The sequence below is a fragment of the Strigops habroptila genome, chromosome 19 (genome assembly GCF_004027225.2).
Source record: "Strigops habroptila isolate Jane chromosome 19, bStrHab1.2.pri, whole genome shotgun sequence".
In the NCBI taxonomy this organism is placed as follows: domain Eukaryota; kingdom Metazoa; phylum Chordata; class Aves; order Psittaciformes; family Psittacidae; genus Strigops; species Strigops habroptila.
In genome coordinates this window covers 2977781-3001954 of record NC_044295.2, presented here as the reverse complement: position 1 = coordinate 3001954, position 24174 = coordinate 2977781, and the positions used below count along the sequence as shown (strand labels likewise).

Here is a 24174-nt window from a genome sequence, read left to right as displayed (position 1 = left end):
TAAGTGCTGCTAGTGATACCGTATGAGTTGCAGTCAGCACCAACCATGACTCACCAAACCTCAGCCAGAAGCATTTGTTAATGTTTGTTCAGCGTTTTAAACATGTAAAGTGCTTCAGAAGCACTCGATGCCACAAATACTCTGCTCTGAGTATGACCCAGGGTGAATGGAGAACAGGGTTCACCTCAGCCCTGTTTCATCAGGCTGTAACCCCATGATGTACATGATAACCAGACCCGCAGAGGGCATGCTCAGGGCCTTAAAGGTAATAACATCCTGCTTTCCCAGGCTGATTTTGATTCCAAATTACTCTAGGATGTTTAAAGACTTATAATAAATATAACTCAAATTAGAATAAATATATTCATTAGCTGCTAAAATGCATCTGCTGCCAGCATGAAATACCAAGACACTATGTAATAGTTGACATAAAGTGAAGCAAAACATCAGATTAAGTTGAACCTGTAGAGGAAAGTGAGGTAGCAGAACATGATCATCCCTTTGGATTTTGGCCACAAGCTCTAGTTAATTCTTGAGGATACTGCCATGGGATTTGTGATTTCAGAGCTTCTGTTTAACACTTATGCTCCAAAAAGATGGACTATGCTTCCTGAGCTCTTTATATTGTCTGTAGATAACTGCAGTTTGAAGCTGGAACTATCCCCAAGGCAGAAAGCTGTCAACTTCTCAGATCACTGCACAAATCAGTAATAATTTGAATTTAGAACCCCCCAGCAACCCACAACTGCCCTGAACAAGATAACACAAACAGTGCTGTATATTCAAAAATACATGAAGAAAGAAAACACAAATCATCCACGTCAGAAAGCAGCCCCTTGGTCCCTACCATTTCTTCATGGTTCTTATTTTGATCTCCTAGTTCCTCTTTTTCTCAGCCTTTAACTTCACCAGTTGCACTTATGTTCTACTCCAGCTTTGATTTCACATTTTCAGACTCTTTTTCTCCTGGTAGTGAAGCTTCTGGAGCCCTCTCAGTCAGCCCAGACACAGGCTGGAGTCTAAATGTAGTGTGTCAGTGACTGCTTGAGTTGTCAATGGTATTTATGTGCCACCAAGGGAACTTCATTAAATTACTGTCAAGAGGGCAGGCAAGCAGCTTCCTGCAGAGGTAACAAGAGTCTTTACTCAGAGGAGATTGCTGAAGAGACAGTAACTACTGACCTGCGTAAGATGTTCTGGGACATCTGTAATTATCAGTCTCCCAGCTTGATGTCTCTCTGCCATTTTATTTTAAGGCTGAGGGTGTTTTCTTTCACATTAAGATTTCCTACTCCTTGCTAATAGCCAGCTTTTTCCTGAAGAAAAAAAAATCATCTCTATTTATGGGCCACAAAAGGTCTTTGACAACGTCTTCACAGAGTGCCCTCAGGGAAACAGTCTCTGCTCCCAGAGACACAGGTGGTTACACTGGTTCTCTCCCACAACACTGCTCTCTACCCAAAAGTGAACTTAAAATTATCTCCCCTGCCTCTTTCTTCTGGACCATTTCTTAAACAGTCCAAGAATAATATTTAGTATTTAGTTTGGTTTTAATCACTCAAAATTCTCTAAAGGCTTCTCAGGGAGAAATAGTCAGGCCCTGTCTCTCTCTTCAATTACTCGACCCACTAATACCACATTATTTTTCACAGTAGTAGGATGGGGTTTAGTTCCAATGGCCTGACTGCTTTTAAATCTGGGGTACCGCCTCCTACTCAGCTAACACTGATTACAGCCTCCCCTCACCACCACCAGAGAGGTCTCTGCGGTGCTTCAGAGCACTGCTGCCCGCCTCAGTGCTGTGAACATTCCAGTTGTGAGCTTCTCTTTATATAGCAATTCCAGAAGAAAATTTCTGTGCAGATGTGATTCAACATGAATCAAAATCCCAGAGTGGTTTGGGTTGGAAGGGACCTTAAAGCTCCTCCAGTCCCAACCCCCTGCCACGGGCAGGGACACCTTCCACTAGAGCAGGTTGCTCCAAGGCCCTGTGTCCAACCTGGCCTTGAACACTGCCAGGGATGGGGCAGCCACAGCTTCTCTGGGCACCCTGTGCCAGCGCCTCAGCACCCTCACAGGGAAGAGCTTCTGCCCAAGAGCTCATCTCAATCTCCCTTCCAATAATCTAATAATAATAATATAATTAGATAATATCTAATCTAAATCTATATGAATGAGTACTTATGTTTCCTTATAATGACTGGGGGATGAGCCACCTCTCTCAAACAGTGCTGTCACCTCACCATCATGTCACTCTGCAGACACACAGAGCGGATACTCTCCTTCCAGCCGAGGGCATGAACACACACAATGATTTAACTTCTACTGAACTGTTTCCATGGTGTGGTTTCTGTCACCCCAGAAACGTGAGTGTCATTTTTAGAACATGTGGGCATTGCTAACAACCCCCTAAAGCACAAAGCAGAGCTCAAATTAGAGGCATTGCTTCCTGTAGCATTTCTATGTGGTCACTCAACACTGGAGAGTGGAACGGAGAGGTGGGTTCTTGTGCAATGAGAACGATGCGACCAGAGATCGCTATCAGGGACTGAGTAACGCTCTGACAATATTGTTACATAAAACTCTTTGTTCAGAGATATTTCCACATCTGGAACATGCAAACCTTGCACTAAAAAGCAGCTAGAATGGTTAGTATTGGTGCTCTTTGATATTGTAATGAATTATTGGATGATGGCATGTAGAGTGTGCTTGAGCTTCAAGATGGCTCCACATGAGAAGGCTGCAAGGACTTCAGGGAAGTTCCCCAATTCAAAGTGATGTGGATAAGTAGGGGAATGGCCAGAAAGTAAAACAAATGCTCACTAAACACAAGTGCAAAATGCTACATTTAGAGGAAAAAATCAGATCGAAAGCACTAAATGAGCTCCCGAGGCCCTTTCCCGCCTTCCCACGCTCAGGCTCTGTCATTTAACAGAGTGCTGATAGCAGAGAATGGAATGGAAATGCCTCAGCAAGACTGGGGTTCCTGTTTGTCAGAAACCTCGCTGCTCCACTAAAAACAGGGCTGTATTTTTAAGATGCAAAGTCTCAAAGGCAGAGGGACTGGAAATTCACATTTCCTCTGTGCCACTGCAGCAAGTACACAGACCACATTCTGGATAAGTGAAATGTTGCTATTCTGAAATGAATATCAACCACCAGGAACATTTCAAAGCAGAAATCTGTAGCAGGTATCATGTTTTCCATTTTCACGTGGTAGGCAGCTCCGAGTGATTGCCATCATGGGAATCTGTGCTGTACCATCAAACCACAGTTACAATGTGTATGGGTTCTCATGAAACCCAAAACTTGCTGATGCTCTGATCATCATTTCATTTTACTACGAAAACATGTCATTTGCTGAAAAGAAAATAGTCCATGTAAAACTATAAAACTCAAACTTCCAAACAAATCATTGTTTCTTTATGGAGGCTTGTGTGTGTGCATGTGACCTAAGGCCTGATACACCAACCTATTCACTTGGCACGGGGTAAGGACTCTTGTACCCACATTGTTATCATCGTGTATCAACAGGTCTTCACACTGTTTTTCAGGCCTGGCTTGTGATGAGCCTGCAGAATCCTTGCTTGATAATCATCTCACTAAATACAATTTTTAAGTTACTGTTGTTATTCAAGGGTAAATGTTGGTAAATGTCGTCAACTCTCTAAGTATATTTTTACATTTTAGTTTTCTTCTCTGAAAACTCAGTTTAATCTTTTCCTTGGAAAGAAATTCAAACTCAAAACCAGGAAGCTCGAGTCCTTCAAGTTATGGATGCTCCAAAGGCTGGAGCAGCTCTGCCCCGGCGCCAGGCTGAGAGCGCTGGGCTTGTTCAGCCTGGAGAAGAGAAGGCTCCAGGGAGACCATGGACTGAGACATGTGAACAACTATTGTCAACAGCCACAGACACCAACTCAGCCAGTAAAATAAGCCAGGAAATAGCAGCCATGTAGGAATAATTTAACTTACTGTGAGTGTCACCTACAGAAATGCTGTGTGCAAGGTATTTTAGATGTTTTATTCAAAGTAACTGTGAAACAAAAAAGTGATTAAAATAAAAGTATTCTTTAACTAATTGCCTGAGGGATGCATTAAACTAGACCCTTTCCAAAGATGTTACAGCCCTTTAGATTCCTGAAAATGACTGGAGTAAAAACTGTTCTCAGGCTGTCCGTTAACAGCTTACCAGATGCCCTTTTCTAAAGCACTGTGATGTACCACCCCTCAAAGCCACTGCAATGTGACACACTCACCAGGCTCACACACGCCAGCGTTCTGCAGGTACGTACGGCACCGCTCCCGGTGCTCCTCCAACGAGCTCCTCTGCTTGTAGCTCCTCCCGCAGAACTCACACTTGTATGGCTTCTCCACTAGGAAAGGAAGAGTGCAGCACAAATAACCACTCCTGAAACACTCTCTGCCTGGCATTCAAGTGTATCCTTACTAATAGCATGCAGTCAGCTCTTGGAACATGCTTTAAGCTTCTGTTGAGTTTATGAGCACTTGATCATCACAAAATGAGAGTCACTCAAGGATGCAACCCACCAGGCATAGAGTTCCTTTTCATCCCTTAAACTCAGCACCAGGAAAGGAGAGGATTGAGGATTAGACCCTGCTCCTAGGAGCTCAGGTTCCTGGAGCCCTACTCTAGCTAATGGCTTTTCTTGGCCGAACTTCCTTACGGAAGAGCAACTGTCCTGCTGTAAACCGGGGCTGCTGCTGTCCCAACTGCCTCACCTAGTTCCTATCTATACAGACTTTTTCAAGGATTTCATGAAACTGAAGAACTTAAACCCAAAACTATATGTGAGGTTCTTTTAATTTCCAAAGGCATGTTTTGTAAAGTGAATGATGTTCCTAATTCATTTAAGCTAAAGCAAACCTGTTTGAAACTCAAGATATCCACACAGCCTTTCCCAGTGCCTCATAGATCAGGACTGGCAGCACTTATTAAACTGTCTCATGACTGTTTTGTGAACAGACACACTCAGGCAAAATATCAGCCCTGTACAGCACAAATACAACTAGCCTTGCACTGGATATTGTGATCCCTGCTGCTAATGCAATTGTTCACTCACTGATGTGATTCACTTGGAGAGATTTTCTTTCTCCCATTTGATAAGCCAGCTCTTGCAGACTTCAGTCATGATAACCACATGATGTGTTTGAAGCATGATGGTTTTAACATTGTGCTGGTGGGGGACAGACACCACCGCTGTGCTGGGGCTTGATTAAACCAGAACCTCATTTATTCATGTCAGATACTCTCATTTTTAACTTTGATTCTTTGTGAGGCTGAATTTTTTTGCCTGTGAAGTGCAGTGCAGAGATAACATCTATCATTTAGAATAACTGTTTTGTGCCTAGGCCCCATTATAACACAGGATATACACAAATCAAAGAGGAAGCACAGCCTGGCTCTGGGGGAACTAACATTAATCAATTTATACCTGGCTTGTTATTCAAGTCACCTCAGCTCTATGCCTCCGTTATTCCCATCTGGAAAATGGACAGAACACCCTACCAGTCTTGGGAAAAAGCCCTGGCATTTGTTGAGCATGTTAAGACATTCAGATGAAAGGCACTACACAACGGCAAGGTGTTAACTGCCAATAGGATCATGCTGTCCTGGGTGATGCTCCTAAAGCTCTCCTACCAGCTCAGGGTAGGAACAGACGGAAGACCCAGCAAAGCACTCCTCAAATACGGAGCTTGCTGACATAGCTGGCTGCGCTCTGGAAACACCAAGGAGTTATTTTGTGCAAGGAGGTCTGGTTTGTCACAGTACGCAGTGGGTTTCCCTGTGCCCTCCTTCTGCATCAAAAGTGGAGCCGAGTCCCGAGATGGTTCCATCAGCTCAGCAAGCAGGTGAGTGGTCACTGCTATTTGCTGACTCCTCAAAACCAGACTGGCTGAGCCGACTTTGCCGACAGACTCTTTATTTTCCACGCCTCGTGTCCTAGTGACACACATCTAAAACACATGAAGTGCCTTTGAAGTCACTTACCAGAATGTGTCCTTAAGTGACCTGTTAGCGCATCCCTCCTTTGGCAGGCATAACTGCAAAGATGACATTTAAAAGGTTTTTCCCCTGTGTGTAGTTTAATGTGGCGGAGGAGGTTTCCCTTCTGAGTAAAGGAAGCTCCGCACTGATTACACTGGAATGGCCGTTCACCTTAAAATGACATACAAAAAAGGACATTTAATGGTTATGTGGGTATCATGCGTATCCTCACACCCTTTCCTTTTTGGAAGGGGAAAGAATGAGATACTGGATCAATTTTTTTCTATAGAAACACACACAGCCCTTCCGTTGACTTCAGTGGGAGTTACTGCAGCCCTGGTGTCAGAGCTTCTTGCAACATATGTAGACTACGGAAAACACTGTGCAGTTTTTCCATGGAAATAAGCGTTCTGGAGGAGGCTGATTCCAACAAGCTAGCAACTTTAAGAAAAAAAGGGCTTATCTTACTGCAGGTTGAAACCCAAGATGCTCACTGGTTTGTTGCCAAAGTATAGCACAAAGAGAAATACAGACAGAGACTGGAAATGGCAGCACAAAACCAATCTAACTTGTGTTTTGTGCCTAAAATACTTCAATTATGTAGTGCCTTTCATCCAAAATCCTTAAAATGCCCCACAAACACACTTTGACTGGCATTTTATCCTGATAAGAAGACAAGGGGGTAAAGTGAGGCACAGAAAAGTGAGTAACTTGCTACAGATCATGTGTGGCATCAAGGACAGAAGAAGGAAGGCCTGATTTTAGTATCCTTTGATAAAAACAAGTAGTCTAGATTACAAATAATTATCCTTTCAGTATTCAGCTCTTACAAGAATAATAGAGGGATATTTACCAGTGTGGCTACGCTTATGAACCATCAAGACATTGAGGCTAATACAGGCTAATCCACAGATATCACAATTCATTTTTCCACTAGCTGGCCTGATGTTGTCATATGAACCCGAATGTCTTTCCAGTTTAATGCTTTCATATTCATTATATTCTCTGGGATAGGTATAAGGCAGTTCAGATTCTTCAGGGGTTTCCATTGGCTCCAAATGTAAAGCACTCTCCTCTCTTTCACTGTATTCACCTTTCACTTTAACCACATCATCTGCAGATAAAACAAAGCACAAAAGTGAAAAATGCTCATCTTATGCACAAGGAAGTATCTTAGGAAAAAACTTACCAAGTATTACAGCAAATTACATTATCAATCTTCCTAAAAATTTATTTAAACCCCAAAGATGAAGAAATGCAGTTGAGACTTGAATCTTCATGGGTCGCGTACACTTCATGATACTCACAGTGAGAGAACCTTTAAAAACATTGACCTGCCTGTTATTTACCTTTGATGGATAATTTCCTTCTACTATATAAAGTATATCACAATATAAACTCCTGCAATGACATGGCACTATCCTGTGAATTGGAAATCCAGAAAGACACAAATTAAAAAGGATATTTATATCTTCTCATGGAACTTTTGGTGCCTGAAAAGTGATATACTGATAAATAAATGCACCCCAGAAACAGGAAAAGATTTGCCCAAAGTCATATTGCAACTACATGGTAAAGAACCCAAAGACTCGTGAAGATCCATGGCCTTCAGATAGGTTCCTGGTTCTGGAGCCATGTCCAGAGAAAACCAAAGCCATTGCCTTAAATGACTGTAATTTCATGCCAAAGAGGCAAATGCAACACATACCCCGTAATTTACTAACAATAATGTTCCATGTTGGTCCCACTATATAAACACCTGATGATTCCCAAGTTCTGTTGTTGAATTTCCTTTCCATCATTAACTCCAGCGTCACCAGCAACTTGCATTCAAATCCTTACTAAAAGACAGGACAGCTTTTCTTTCTGCTTAAAGCTGACTTTTCCATCCAGACAAGAGCTGAAAGTTATGCCTCAAGCTACTATGTGAAGAAAAGCACCAAGAGATCAAACACAGAGCTTCCTGTTTGAAAGTACTGTTCTCCTGGCCACCTGCTCCTCTCTCAGACTGAGGGTTAGACAGTTAAATCTGGCACTGAATCACTTGTCCTTTCTCCAAAGTACAGACCATGGACTGCTGAATATGTATTAGCTCTGGTTCTGAGTAATAAACCACATCAAATGCCGAGAACAAAAAATGGGTGACAGCGAAAATGAGGTGGCAACATGAAAGCAGCCCTGAAAAATAAAGATCTGGCAAGCAATGCTTTATGAAATCAACATTTTCAACTATGTTTTAGTGGTAAATTCCCTCCTTGAGCCCAGATGTTTGCACCAAGCGCAGGCAATCTCTTACTTTGGGTGGAAATGAGGCAGAAGAAACAAGCAGGTGGTAATTTCTCCATCCTATGTGAGAATCCACAGTAGTGTGGAAAACTTCAAGATTCCTCTTGGTGCTCTCCCTAGATGATGATATCCACATCAGGGTGGCTTTTCCACCCATTCTGTGTGGTTTTGTCCCCCTATCTCAGATGGTTTTCAGAGTTTGGCTTCAGGACTGATCTTTAAGGTCCCTTCCAACCCAAACCATTCCATGATTCTATGATTCCTGCTTCCACTGAAACAGGGTTTCCTCTGCAGGTGACTTTGCTACCTACTTCATATCCGAGGGTGCAAGGGTGATCCTGCTCTGAAGACTCCTTCAAAATTAGTTTATACATCCATTTCTATTACTCTAAGGAAAAATTCCTACCAATTCCTGAAAGCAGCTTTCAGCAGAATCTCTCTTCCCCCCTAAAACCAAGGTTTGTTGGTTGGGGTTTTTTTCCCTCTCAAAAGGAGGCAGCTCCAAACTAATTTGCTACATCCTGCAGAGCATGCTGAAAGGAAGTGCACGTTGCAGCTGCACCTTGGTGGTACTTTCAGAAGCAATTTCAATTCCCACTTTCTATTTAACGTCTCACCTTTGGTCTGCATCAAACGCAGTTGCTTAGTGCTGAAGGACCAGTTGTGAGCTCCAACTGAGAAGACTTCTCTACTGTTTTCTGCTGTTTCTCACCACAAGCTCACAGGTTTTCACTCTTTTACAGTCGTGCCAGTGTTCCTGTAGTGTAGCACGAACACCAGTTTGAGTTCCCCATGGCAAGCACTTGCTGACTGGTACAAACTGGGCAAACCATCCTACAGTTCCACCATGGAAAATAAATACCTCTGCATTTTCCGCATTGCTGACTGCTCACAATACTGGTGTGTTCTGACAGCAACAGAGAAGGATGCACTGAGCAAGGCTTTCCCACCACTGCCTCCCCCAACAACCCTCACTCCCACTTCAGCTGGGAGTGTCATCCCACCAAGGCTCCACTGCTTTTCAGTTTCCATGTAGGCATTTGGAGAACCTCAATGGAAAAAGCCCACCTTCTGATGACTGAAAACGACAGAAAGAACTAGGGAAGAGGTGGGGTTTTAACCAAATAGATGTTAGAAGGGTTGCGATTTTTCTCTCCTAAGTCCTGTTATTCTTTAGAGTCTACGTTCGTGAGAGCATTACAGAAGGAAGCTTTGGTATTAAGCACTCGGAGGAAAGGACAACTCAGTACAGGTCAGCCTAAAATGAACCAAAGGTCTGAAGTGACCAAATGCTTTTCACGGCCCCCACTTTTGCTCTGTGTACTGGAAGCACGGGGAACCCTGTGAGATCAGGAGATCAGCAGCTGCATGCAAATGTTTGTATCTGTCACTCAAAACTCATATCAACATTTTTCAAGGAGATCAGGTAGTTTCCAGGCTGGTCCACCTTCAGCAAGAGGAAAGTGGCTGTAACTTCAACGAGAAAAGGGAAATTTGACTGAGGGAAAACACCATTATCCCCAACACCACAAACAAAGCTCCCCCAGTTGAACAAAAGAAGTGCTATCATCTCTTCCCTGCTTAGGAAAGTAAAGAGCTTGTAAGAGTTAAAAAACATTCATGGTGTCCAAGCCCAGGTAACTATTTTTCTTGAGGCAGCTCAAGAAGATAATAACACTGCAGCAAAACCCTGTTGTGGATTTGACACAACAAAGCACCAGCATGATGTGTTAAGGCTGATGCACATGGTTTCATTTCCTGGGGAGATGATTACAAGATGAAAGGCATTACTCCAGAGTAATATTTTTGTTTCACCTGAAACATTGTAAAAACAATGGGTTCTGGAAAAAATCCAAAATAAAGCTGTGGTGGCAACTGCAGACTGAGTCACCACATGAACAGCGCTTGTGTATGTTAGAAAATGCATGACTAAAGAAAGGATTCACCAGCAGCAAACAGGCCAGGCCAGAGCATTATCTTGGCTATTTTCTCCAGGAGGAGGTCCCAGAAGGAAAACCCCCCAATATCTATATTTAATCCAAGACCTTGGCATCAAATCTAGAGAGAAGAGCACCAGTTTGGTCCCGTTGTTAAGCAAAGTTTACCAGCAGTGTTCTGAAAAGCACAAAGAATATAAAGCAGAAGCTATTAAAGACAACAGCACAAAAGGGTGATGTTACTCAAGTGTTTTACAAGGAGCGGGGTCATAATCGTGAAATCCTCAGCACATGCAAAAAGTCAGCTGGGTAACAAAGAAACTTCATCATCTTAATGTGGCACTTTAATGCTGCTGCTGATTTGCTGTGCCAATTCCGAGATAATGAGCCCCTAATGCTACAGATGTTCAGGCAGACTAAAGGGGGAAAAGAAAAAGGAAAAGCTTTTCTTGTATGCCATTTCCTAACTATGCAATTAAACAAATTGTGAAAGCACATAAATAGTTTACCAGGTTTTGACAGCTGTTAATAGGAGTCAGATGCCAAAGAACAAGAAGGGAGTCGATACAGGCACATATTGAAGGACTCTGGTGCCTACCTGGATTTGACAGGTATTAACTGCTGGATTCAGCACAGTTCCCTCCACAAATCATCCCCAGAAACAGCAGTTTAAAACCCAAACTCAGTTTGCTCCTGCTAGAGCTGTTCTCCTCCCAGGATGTGAGATTCCTGTACCTGAGGCAGCTTGAGACACAACAGCCCTACGTGGGGAAACTGAAAAAGGCAGCGGAGTTTCCAGATTTGAGTCAGAATAAACACCTCTACCATGGAATTAACACACTGCGGGGGAAGATTTGCTATGAATTAAGCCCAACCCTGTTCCTCAATGAATAAAGAGAGGTTTGCAGTTTGTATCGAAATGACAAACATCAAAATAATCAGCAATGCTGTATCTGAGGGTTTTTCCTTAAATAATAAAACAAGGACATACACATGTATGAACATCTGGAGACTATGATGGGGAATTATAACATGTGAAGTGACACAAGAGCAATGTGAGATTGTTGGGTTTTTAACAGAGGCAACACAGAGATAAAGGAACTTTTCTTCATGTCTGTTTACCTCACTTGCAGAGTTCAATTCTAGGGAAGCAAAAGAAGTTCCAGGCTCTTTGGCTCAAGCTGGCCTGGTTTCTCCCACTGACTCCAGTGATAAGCTCCCTTTTTACAACCACAACAATGCTTTTATGAGATTGAAGCTTTTATGAATCCTTGTTTGCCATCAAAGGAGGGAGCAATCACCCAGGAGCACTATCAGCTTCCAGCTAGACAGCAGTGGCCACAACAGGGACAAAGATGTAGTGGCAATAACCATGTGCTCCCACACACAGTGGGTACAGCACCACACCTGGCCTGCTCAGGTCTTTAGCACCAAAAATCCAAAGTGTGGCATCCAGCACCTCTGTTCTACTGAGGAAATCACTGGAAATCCACAGGTTTCACTGCCTTCACTAACTAAAATTATTACTTGGACAAATTAGGCAGAAGTTCTTCCCTGTGAGGGTGCTGAGGCGCTGGCACAGGGTGCCCAGAGAAGCTGTGGCTGCCCCATCCCTGGCAGTGTTCAAGGCCAGGTTGGACACAGGGGCTTGGAGCAACCTGCTCTAGTGGAAGGTGTCCCTGCCCGTGGCAGGGGGTTGGAGCTGGAGGAGCTTTAAGGTCCCTTCAACCCAAACCAGTCTGGGATTCTATATTTGCTTTATCTTTGTGCCTTCCAGTACTGTTGTTCAGTCTCCATTTTGTACAACACCCAAGCACTATCTTGTTTAGATAGTGTATGAAGCACCCTTGGATGGTAATTCCCGAATGAACCCGTGCGGTATGCACCTGGTGGAAATTTCACCCTAAAAATACTCTGTGGTAATGTGTTTCTTTGGGTTTGTTGTGACTTGAAACAAAAATAGAAACAAATCAAATTGAAATGCAGCACTGAGAATTGGAAAGGAAAAAAGAAAACCCGACCCAGGCATCATTTTCCGAGCGGTTGGATGCGTATTTTCTACTTCATTAATACCAGGGTCTCTCTAGCATTAAAACACAGAATAATTTCTCTAGTTGTACAGTTCATTACAAGCAAAACTCGATAAAATATAATCAAACAACACACATCATCTCCAAGTTCACGTGAGCCAGGAAACTTGAATTGTGTAACTAGTTCTTAAAGCATTGTATTCAAAGACAAAGATTTTTCTTGTTATTATGTATATTCATTTACAAATCTATAATTTCATATCCAGTACTTCCTATCTTTTCCCCATTTCTGCCTAATAATCATCTAGCGGGACTTTTTGGGCTCTCCTTCAAAATGTTGCCAAAATAGTTAAAGTTCTACTAACAGAAATAGGGGGAAATGAAACATGTTCTCCAAAGGGAACACTACCAAAGCTGGAGCTGAGCAGGACAACCCCGCAGCCCCAGGCCATAACTGACACTACAGACAGAATCTGGGGAGGCAGAATGCCATCACCCGAGACAACGTGACCAGGGGCTGGATATGGTCAGTGCTATGCTCGAACTCCCACAGGATTTTATTTTTGGGTGTTTTCTACTTAAAAAAGGCACTGACAGCTTGCTGGTTTTCCTCAGCTGCCTATAATGGAGCACAGAGAATCAGAGGGAATGCCACCCCACATCCCCAGGCCTCCAGCACCCAGTTTTTCCAAAGGCCAGATGAACCTTGGTTCCTTTCTGACACCTGTTAACATCATCCTTTCAAATCTCAAGAGCTCGAAAGTCTCCCTCTTAAAAAAGCCACACAGAACAAGATGAAACCGGACAAGTTCTTCCCTTCTGTGCCAGGGAAGAGAACAGCACTCACAGAAAACACTTCTAAAATGACAATTCCTGAAGTCCAGAAAGCCACATACAACCACAACCGTTAAATCAGGCTGCAATTAGACACTTAATCAGAGAACATCTGGACCCAACAGTCAGACTGAGAAAGGCCACATGTTAAATTCAGATAATCACCTTCACTAGTTATATCAGGGGACCTATTACTAATGTGACCACTCAGGCATGAGCCTCTCTGGTCAGCTGCTTCTGCAAATGAACTTCAAAGCTGAGAAGTTGAAAGTGGAGTTCCATTCAGCCTTTTCTTATAATCCACCATCCTCTTGTATTTGACACTATAAAAGTATCACGTGAAGAGAAAATATAGTCTAATAACATGAAGAACAGGGAAATCTGTGATCCGTCTCAATGGAGTTTTAATCAAAGACAGGAGCTTGGTTAAGATGTTGTTCAAATTCCTCAAACACCATAAACTTCACAAATCTAAGTGATTTGATTCAACTAGAAGCTATTTGTCTGTAGTAAACAATATAGATTTCAAGATTTGAATTTGAGATTACAAGTACATTCTCTCCAAATTTAGGGTTTCATAATTAAATATTTGTGATTTACTTTTAGCCTGCTCTTCTCCAGGAGCACATGTGTCCACTTAGTACTGTCCAGGCCTGTCCACCAAACCCAAACTCAGAGCAGAGGGGAAGGCTTGGAACTAGATGAGCTTTAAGGTCCCTTCCAACCCAAACCAGTCTGGGATTCCACGATATCTCCCAAGCAAATTCAATTTTCTGCTGACCATGATGGGTTAATTAGAATAAGAAATAGCTGCACTTTTGTGATTGTTTCAAGGCCATGACACTATCCAAGTTTCTGGATCAGCTCTGGGCTTCCCATCGTGCAGGATAGGCCAAGCTGATGTCAGTCATTTAAGGCTGCGGTGAGACAACCCACTGTTGATGTCACTGAATGTTCTTGGCAGCATCCCTGCTGCTGCTGGTACAGTACAGAGAGTTAAAACAAAGTCAAGAGGATCTTTCGGTGATAAGACTCAGACACAACTCTGGGTTCATGTGTAGCCACCAAAGCAGAGAGGCCTGACACAGTGGAGCAGCACAGACTCCTTGCCTGGTTTTAACACTTACAGAAATCCCCTCTCAAGTGAACTTCTGCAGCACGGTGCTGCTGATGTTGTGAGATAACCCCTGAGTCCCATGAGCAGCCGGGCTCGATCTGGGCTTGGGAGATGTAATAGCTGATAAAAAACGGCACTTCCTTTACAAGCAGATAAGTGCGTGCGTGAGCAGCACCACTGGAACCTCAGTGCACCGAGGCGAGGGCTTCTCACCCCCTCCTGGCTCCCTCCAGGCTTTTACCCCCCCCTTTCACACACCTAAATGCAGCAGCAATCGGCATCCAGAAACCACAAATGTGGCTTCTATTGCTTTTTAGTTCACAACCAGGAAAGCTCATGAACAGTCAGAACAGCCCAAAAGTCAGCAGCCTCAACTCAGTCAACAGATGAGGAAATTAAGCCACAATTAAACTTGACTCTGATTCCCATAGGGAAGAACATGATCTTTTTATTTCATTTTTAAATGAAAGATGCTTCATTTATGGCCACCAAAGGTAACAGTGTTGGGGGCACATAAAGAAACCAGGGAAATTCAGCGCTTCCTCCCCTCTCTGGCTCAGGGTTTGCCTCTTCTCAGCCCAGACACAGGAAGCACCATGGGAACAGTGTATTTTTATGGTTGCAGGCAAGCGTGCACCATGTGCACCACAGCATGCAGCTTCCATTCCCCTGAGGCAAAAAGAGGGGGGTTCTTTCTTTTTTGCTTTCTTGTTCTCCATCAGGCTTTTAATTAACATATTACTCCAGCCTTCTGCCTAATTGTTTGCCCTGTACTTAGCACTCAGCATGGCTCAAGCCCTTTTAAAAGCAGGACAGGTTGAAGCCTCTCATTATTTAGTGCCTTTATGAAATTTCTGTAGCCTTTTGAAAGGATCGGAGTACCACTTTCTGCAGCTTTAGCATAAAAACTCCACCAGAGTCAAACAACATCTAGATGTGACCAGGCTCCAACTTCTGCTTAAAGTCTCAGGGGTTGGAACTAGATGATCCCTTCCAACCCAAACCATTCTATGATTCTATAAAGCCCACAATGTATTTAGAGCATCAGCCATTAATAATGGAAGCTTCACAAAAAGTGTATAGTTCAAGGAATGGAAGATTACTACTGAATGGCTGGCAAAACATGGAAAAAAGACATCATCGTGCTGAAGAAAAACATGTTACAGACATATTAAGGCAGTAGAAAGCAGGTTATCAAATGCTTGATCTCTCTCCGAGTCAGTGGTCTCACCTTCAGCAGATGGAACAAACCCTGTGGGCACGGCTCATGCAGGGATTTGGGATTAAAGAGTTTGCAGTGTTGCAGGCTGTCATCTGCAACGAATTGCGAGGATGCTGAAGTGGAATTGCTTACTCACAAAAGGGATGGATCATGGATACTAGGATTAACATTATGAGAACCACACCAACATCTTTGCATGATTTCCCTATAAATTTGACATGTAAGGAGGGTATTAGTGATCATATGTGCAAAAGAGACAAGTAGAGCTTTTAGGTTTCTCAAGAGACAGACTGTTCAGGTGCAGGCAGGACATAATCTGTTTCCCAAGAGCCATCACCCATCCTGAGATTTCTATCCTGTGATTCCAGAGAATACTCCATACTCCTTTGTACCAGGGTTAGTGATCCTGAAAGATCACAATCCCACCTGGGCAGCACCACCAGGGCACAGCTCCACTTATCGAGAAGCACAACAGATAGTTACTGACCCACAACCACTGCTCAGTGCCTAATGGAGCTGCTCCTGCTCTCGAGTCAGCGTGACGTGCAAACTAAGATTATTTGGGAATTGTAGTAACCTGGCTTTGTCAGGAAGGAATTTAGACACAGGTACTGCTGCTCACACAGCCTCGAGGACTTCAGCACATGTAAAGATAACAGATTTATTGTGCTTCTGGTATCAGAATGGCTGTGGAGAGCTGTAAGTGAGGCAATGGAGTAAACACTACATGGATTTTGGTTTGTGCCATTTCACACTGAGATACTGAAGCTTTTCTGCGCATTTCCAACAGCTTTCTCCCAGCAGTTGTGTCTTTATTCCTACAGTGAGAATCAAAGAATTGAGCACCACGGTACTAAGTTCATACTCACTTTACAATGAAGGAATGCTCTCATGGTACGGGAGTCAGTCAGAGGGAAATGAGGTTTTATTGGTATTTGTAGTCTTATCTTTGAGATGTGAATTCTCAGTATTTGCATTGCAGAACAAAATGCAAACAGAGTGTAAGAGATCAGCAGTGATGTAAAACAATGAATGGTGTACGAGAGCAGTATCAGCATCAACATTCTCTCACAAGTGTCAAAAAGTTGTACCTGATGTAGGTATGTGGAAAAGAGCCTGAGGAAAGGTGCTGAAGCTGACATAGGTCAGTCAAGGAATGGAAAAAGAGACTTGCTTGATGCCATGATGCTGTGTGTGGGAGCAGAATAGACAGGGCTCCTGAAACGGGGAGGTGGGGAGAAGCTAAAGCAATTCCTCCTGGATGGCCAATATTCCCAATTCCTCTTGGAGGGGTCATGAAAGAAACCCTGTCCCAGCTTCCTCCCACAGCTTAGGGATGGAGGAAGGGGACAGGGAAGGGCAGGGACACTGGGGAAGCAGAGGTGGAAGTGTGTGAGCGCAAGTGGGAATGGTGTAAGGGATGGAGAAATAACTGGAATATGGATGTGAAGATTTTACGTGCTGTGGGATCCAAAAGGGAGATCAGGTGCCTTGGATGTAGAAAAGGCTCAACTCGTCCACGTTCTGTGGATAAAAACATTAAACTTCCCTTTTTGGGGTAAGCAGAGCAGAACTCACCTGCCCAAGCTAGATCCCACATTGCAGACATCTACACTAAGCTACTCTCCACTGACTATAAATGGAGTCCTGCCAATAAGCAGCTGCTCTGGGGACAGGAGGCATTTCACCCTGTCACGCAGCCACATCTGGTGAGGAACTTGCAAGCACTCTCTCCACCAACTACCACCAAGCAAGGCGAGGCACCGGTGCAGTTCACCTAGACACCAGGGCTGTAGATACCCAAGGGACATTAACTTCACCTTCCTGATGGGCTCTTGCTAGTGCAGCACTTCCCTCAAGGGTTTCATGTTTTCATCTTTAATAATGCAAAAGTTTAACCCTGAACATTTTATGTTAGTCCAAAATAATCCCATTTCCATTGCAGGACACAACTCAAGGCTACTTGGGCAACCAAGACAGAGACAATTCCTTAGTGATACGTAAAAGCTACCTCAGAACTGACCAAAGCCACAGCCATCATTTGTCCTGACAGTGCCACGGCCATGCAGCACTTGAAAGGCCACATGAACCTGCCTCTTCCCCAGGATATGGACACCACATCCTCCACCAGGCAGCATCTTTCACTATTTGTGGTTGAGAACTGGCATAAGTTCGTTCACTGGCAGGAAGGTTTATTCATGCTGTGATTTCACTTTAGAAGCTTCTACCTCAAGGAAGGGATTCAAAGTCTCTTGCTCTACATCTGTCATCTACACAGCTCCTAAACAGTGAGGGGCTGCAAGACTGCTACATCCAGGGGCTGCTTCTTTTACCTTATAGCTATTAAATGAAGATGGGCTACTACTTTTTAAAGCTACACAGAAATATGCATTTATATAGGACCTCTTCACTAAAAAATAGCAGCTATTGGTTTAATTTTTTATTCATACCTGTGTCTTCTTTCAGAGCTGTGTAGGAAGGGTTTACTGTTCAAATTAAACAACATGGTAAACTGGCCAACCTTCTGTTCACCCACAGTTTAAAGCACAGGATTACAGCTACAGTTTGAAATGTTAAAGGGCTGGGTTGTCCTATGAATTTGAGGTAATTTGTTCTTTCTTTAAAACAAAAAGCATGTTATTTTTCAGATTCAGAGAAGCTCAGCAACATTAATAAAAAGTGCATTTGTCATATGCAAACTACTTTTAAGAACTCACATGCTCCAACACATCTTGAAGAGCTTGCCCTATGCACAGGGTTTTATCTTGTTCCTGTAAAAGTGACCTTTAGGAAATGCACGTGAGGTTCCCTTGTGGGAGACAGTTACTCCTCCTCTAGGGCATGTTGAAACACTTTAAAGTAATTGCATTGCTCATCCTTTTACAACCATACAGGAAAACCAGAGCCATGATCCAGAGTAAACTTCCTAATCACTCTCACAGCATGACCAGATGAATGAAAAGACAAAATATAACTATTATTTTTCAGAATTCAGTCTCCACTTTACCTTCTACTTCTTCATTTGACTGATTGTGTTCCTTAATATCTTCTGCATTATCCATCCTTTCCATTTCCTGGGATTTGTTCAGATTACAGTCTGGCAAAACCTCCTGTCCTTCTGAAAAACACCCCAACACAACAATTAACTATTCATGCTCCAAGAGCATTTCCAAGTGATTCCCTCAAAGTATCTGCAAATTCCTGATGCTGCTCATCATGCCCACAGTGTTCTTCCTGCAGAGGCATTAGGATGGATTTGCTTCTCAAAGTCATGGGCAAACTCTCACACAGGATCACATTATTCTTGCTCCCCTTATCCAAACTTCCAGCTTTCTCCTGAAACATTCCCTTCCCCGCTCTCCAGTCTTCCCCCTCCCCCTTGTAGTATCATTTTCCAATATTATATTGAATATCCACAGCTTTATTTCAATTCTACAATCTCCCTTTTGCCTTCAACACCCATCTTTGTCCTGGCGCTATTTGGTGTTCTGGGAATTGAAATAAGCTGCGATTCAGACCTTTTTCTCCGTTTAAAGTTCAATTTCTTCAAGAGAGGGTGAAAGAACATAACTCGAAGCACTGTACCTGCAGCCATGGGCTGTTCCTGGGGATTACTTAGGTCCATACCTGCCTGTGAACCTGCAAAAGACAGAAAAGCCACCAGAGCTCTTTTAATATTCAGAATCATTTGTGACACAGTTGTTCTAATCCTATAAATTCCCATTTTCTTGATTGAAAGCAAAAGTGAAAAAGCAAAACTTTCACAGAAATAAATACCAAATAATTGTTACGTTCCATTGGACAACTTCGAGCACTGGCATGTGCCCAGAAAAGGGATTAACTTAAAACTATTGCAGAACAGAGGAACTTACACTTGCAATGTACCATCCTGCGAGCACAGCGGAGCAGTAGTAACTCTGTAGGAAGTGAATTTCTATAAAGCACAAAGGTGTTTTTACATTCCTTTTCCAACACAGAGGGAAAACCTTATTATCCTCATGACATCTACTTCCACCTAATTCCCATTTAGAGATTCTGATAGGGATTCTTGAAGGAATTTAGAGGGCTGCATGTGTGGTTTCCAAAAGCACTGAGCACTCAGCAGGACATCTGAAGACAACTTAAGCTGCAGGTTTTTCCATCTCCCACTCCAGTGCCTGAATTCAGGCTGGTAAGTTGAACTGGAGGCAGCTCTGACCTGTCCAGTGAAGCATCTTGATGTCTTGAGATGTCACTGATGTAAGGGTTGATTTTCTTCATGGCGTCACAGCTACCTGCTTCCTTCCTCCCTTCTCTCCTCGATTTTTATATACTATAAAATCTTTTCTCATCTTTGACCGTATCAAACAGTAGCTCCCAGCCTGGTAGAATTCCTTTCTGACAGTTACATAACTGCAGTGCACACGCAGTGGCTGTGAGGTGTTAACCACCACTGACATTTACCCAGAACTATCTCTCTTTACCGCCGCTGCCTATGGAACATTTCTGTGGTCTCTGCAACGTCAAAATACAAGGCTCTGTTAACTACAGCAAAGCAGCCCGGTAGCAGAGGAGGCTTTCCAAAAACCTGCCCCAGCAGAGGAGGGGCTGATGCCTCCAACAAAACAAAGGCAAACTCCAAGACAACAGAACTCTCCAAAGGGTTTTTTTCATTGTTTGGTTCATTGTTTCTTAACTGAAAGCGTTCAGCTCCCATCTCTCAGTAATGGGTCTCAGGGTTACGTTATGCAGTAGCTCCCATTACTCTTAACTGGCTGTTACCAGCAAGGAAAACCAAACACAATGACTGGAGCTGGCCTGAGCTCTTCAGGGTGGAACTCCTGGCTGGAGACAAGTGGTTTAAGACATAGCACTTACGAAATGTATCCTAAAATGAAACCAGAGCTCCTCTCCTTCATGTAAATACAGCGTGAGTGGGAGCTTTTCATCAAGTGGCTTTTATTAGACCTAAGAACGTTGCTTTGTGGCCTAAAGATAGGAATGGAATTGAATGACAAAAAGCTAAAATATTTACAAAACCTGTATTTTTTAAATCAATACATTAGATGGAGGAAGTCCACGGTTACAGCTCTTAGTTTGTCATTGTTTCATTTCATTTATGATCACACCAGAAGTGAGGTCCAAAGCAGCAAACAGACCAATTTATACTGTGAATACCGGTGGAGAAACATCAGTAAATACAGGAACAAAATTCTCTCTAGCATTGATTTTAACTTTACATTGCAATAATATAGACACTTCAATTGCACAAACCCTTGGAATTGTGCAAACAATTAAGCTTTGGGCAAGACAATGAAATCCCCATTTCTTTGGAATACTTGAATTGGGGTTTAGTTGCATTCTGAAATCCTGGCCTGTTGGCTGAGAAAATCCTGAAAGGCCAAAGCCAAAATTAAGCCAAAAAGGTGCCAGCCAGGGCAGGAGGAGGTGCGGGTTGGAAAATGCAGCGATTCTGCCATGCCCTGGGCTGCAGGAGGTCCTGAAAGGCAGAGTGAGAGACCCTACACAGTGATTCAAAGTGAATAGTTCTGCACATGCTCCTGTGTAACTCTATTGGTTTAGAAACCATGGGATTCCCCAGGACAGCACAGGCTCTCCACCAAGGAGGCTGCATCGCTAAATCACATCACACGAGCTTCTGAGTACCCCAAACAGTCCATCCACCGTCCTGCTCTGAGCACCTCCGACCTGCAGCTGCAGAACAACCTGCTAGAGATCAGCACTGCCCGAGCCGTGCGAATGCCGAGCTGGACCTGCTCAGTCCTCATCTGCTTCCTGGTGGGATGGTGTCTGGGTTTATTCACACCTTGTTGAGTGTAACAGGCTCCTGCCCATGATGGGCTGTTGAGCAGCACAGTCACGCAATCGTTTAGGTTGGAAAAGACCTTTAAGCACATCTGAGTCCAACCGTTAACCCAGCACTGCCCAGTCCACCACTAAACCATGTCCCCAAGTGCCACATCTACACACGTTTTAAATCCCCTTAGGGATGGTGACTCCACCACTGCCCTGGGCAGCCTGTTCCAATGTTTAACAACCCTTTCAGTGAAGAATTTCTTCCCAATATCCAACCTAAACCTCCTTTTGATGAGCTAAGAACAACCATATAACATCTCTCTTTTTGTTGAGAAATAAACCAGTCTTTCCATCACTTTCAAGCCTCCAACATCCACCCATCAGAACCTGGTTTCTTTATATTAGTCCCAAGCAGCTTCTTAAAGCCTTGGTGGTCTTTTAATATTTAACCTCAGGTCTCTTTCCTGAATAAAGTATTTTAAACCAGACCCTTCACTATGTCACATAAGCATGCTGGAAGGAGGTCTAGAAAGCTTCCAACCCTGATACTGTACAAATAAGACCATGTTCCTACCCAACGTTCAGAGCAGCACGACGCAGGAGATCACTTACAGAACACGTTAAGTCTTCTCAAGCTTCAAAGGGATGCACTGACCCGGGTGCATGGGAAGGAGATGCGTGTCTGTGCGTGCTGCAGCGGGCGCTCGATGTACATTTACAAAGCAGAAGTAAAATCCGTGTGCTTTTGAGAGCAACCCTCAGGCACCCTGTGTCCCCCCCAGCAGCCAAAGTGAGCACAGATATTCAAATCGCTTGCTAAAAAAGCACTGAGGCATTTTAACACGTAACTGGACTCAGACTTTATCCTAGTATTTGACCAGTTAATAGAAGCTACAAAACCTACCTGTATTTTAACCCCCCCAAACTGGATGCTTTTCAAATAAAGGATAACACTGATACCCCTCCATCACCAGTACAGCCATCAAAATGGGAGGGACATCTTGAATTATCCTAACCTTACCTGTTTGCCTTCAAAGTGAAACCCAGAACGTCGCCTTTTTACTGCCAGCTGCAGGTTTCAACCCAACAGAATCACGAAGGGGACTTCAAGAATCCTGTGTGCTCTCAGTTCTTCTAGGACAGCACGTGGAGCAAACACAGCTCGTTTCCTTGTTGTGCCACCTTCAGAGGCACAAGCGAGGCAAAATAAAACACACACCAACCCTGGCCTCTGCCTTACAGGTAGAGCCCCTCCAGCCTTACACCCCTAAATGCTCACAGCAGAGCCAGCACCTTCGTGATGTGCAGCACCCAACTGCTGTCACCCAATGTGGTTTTCACCTTCAAGCCACACAGAGGGAAAACCAGATTTCCCCACTAAATGGCCTCCTCCAGCATTTCTGCTCTCAATGGCTTTCTGAAGAAGGCACCTGGACCAAAGAAACTCTTTACATGGTCTCTAATACTTTGCTGCTCTTAAGCACCATGTAATGCTCAAAGTGACAAGGGCATTTTAAGTGCACATGTCATTTTGGGAAGAAATCCTGACCAGCAGTGACTTAAGATATTATTTTCTTCACATCGTAGCATGAGACCTTCTAAACCCAGCAGAACATCTCTGATATCCAGATCAACACGTTCATCCCAGTTCAGCAAATCCCTCAACACAACCAAGCTGATCACAGGTTTTGGCTTCCTGGCCCCAGGTCTCAAACAGCTTCTTCTGCTGGTGCCTGTATCCTGGGCAATGACCATATGGGGCCTCCTCACACTGACAATCCAGGACAGAAGTGTTGCCCTTTTTTTCTCTCAACAGAAAATTCCCCTTGATCCAGTGGAATTCAGGTTTTCCCAAGACCCATGGGAACAGAGACACTGCTCAGTAGCCGGAGATACACAGAACAGCACTTTCACCTTCTGGATGAAGTTAACGTAACAAGCTCAGGCACATTAACTGATCCTCTGATCCTCGTAATCCCCATAGACAGAACCAAACCGTGAAGGATTATTTGCACGTTAACTTTAAGCATATAAGAAATAGGAACACAAAAAAGAGACCTCTTCAATAACCTCAGTTGGAATGGCAGAAACATGCTCCCTTTCTAACTAGACTCCACTGACACAGCTAAAGAGCTTCCTTCTCCCACAAAAGACACACAGGGGATGCGGCTGAATCACGAAAATGAAGCTGTATTTTGAAGTGCCCAACTGGCACCAGACCCATTCCTTCACAACATCAGTTACTTCTCTCGATTCAGCCAGATTCTATGAGAGGAATTCTTTAAATACAAACATTTTAGAAGCCTTTAGCAAAGGAGAATACATCTTTTAAACTGGCAACTGCATCTAACTGACAACAACCAAAGACCTCAAGTCATTGAGACAGAAAAGAATCTAAACTCCAGTCCTTCAAACGATGAGTTGAAATAAAACCATCCAACCCTGACACAACAAATAAAGTGATGCTTTGCCAGCCTTCTTACAAACTCTGGTAATGCTCCTTTTCTCCCAAAGCAAATTACACTGCAGCCCAAGATGAACTCACAACTTGGGTTTTGCTGGCTCTGAAAGTTACCTGCACGTTTTACAAGCAAAAAGAAACCAACGCCCCCTTTAATTCGTTAAAACCTAGAATATGAACAGTGGATAAAGTGGGCTCTAAAGCCCAACTTTATCCTATACGCTGTGATGGTGCTGAAATTAAACAGAGAGCGGGGAAAAAGCCCCGTTCGTTTCCTGTTTAATTGCACCACGCGATGAGGTTTCTCCTCCAGCCTGCAGAAGGAGCCGCCGTGAGCACCGGGAGGTGGAGCCCGGGCCGAGCCCCCGAGCGGCGGCGCTTTCCCCGCCGCGGGCCCGGGGAACGAGCGGGGTCGTTTCTCACCTTCCATGCTCCGGCCGCGGTCCCGGCTCCACCTGCCCGCCCGGGCTCGGGACTGTCAGAG

At 43.8% G+C, this 24174-nt stretch overlaps 1 protein-coding gene across 2 annotated transcripts in view; it reads right to left on the bottom strand.

Moving 5' to 3' along the window:
• IKZF3 (IKAROS family zinc finger 3) overlaps positions 1–24166 on the bottom strand; it is a 32364-nt gene extending 8198 nt beyond the window's left edge. For both annotated transcript variants that reach the window (XM_030508444.1, XM_030508445.1), the window contains exons 1-6: positions 24114–24166; positions 19019–19072; positions 18441–18551; positions 6861–7121; positions 6011–6178; positions 4257–4373 (exon numbers count right to left, since the gene is read on the bottom strand). In XM_030508444.1, coding sequence (XP_030364304.1) covers positions 4257–4373; positions 6011–6178; positions 6861–7121; positions 18441–18551; positions 19019–19072; positions 24114–24120 — 718 coding nt within the window. In that variant the 5' untranslated portion in view covers positions 24121–24166. The remainder of the gene's footprint in view (positions 1–4256; positions 4374–6010; positions 6179–6860; positions 7122–18440; positions 18552–19018; positions 19073–24113) is intronic.
• Between the last annotated feature and the right edge of the window lie 8 nt (positions 24167–24174).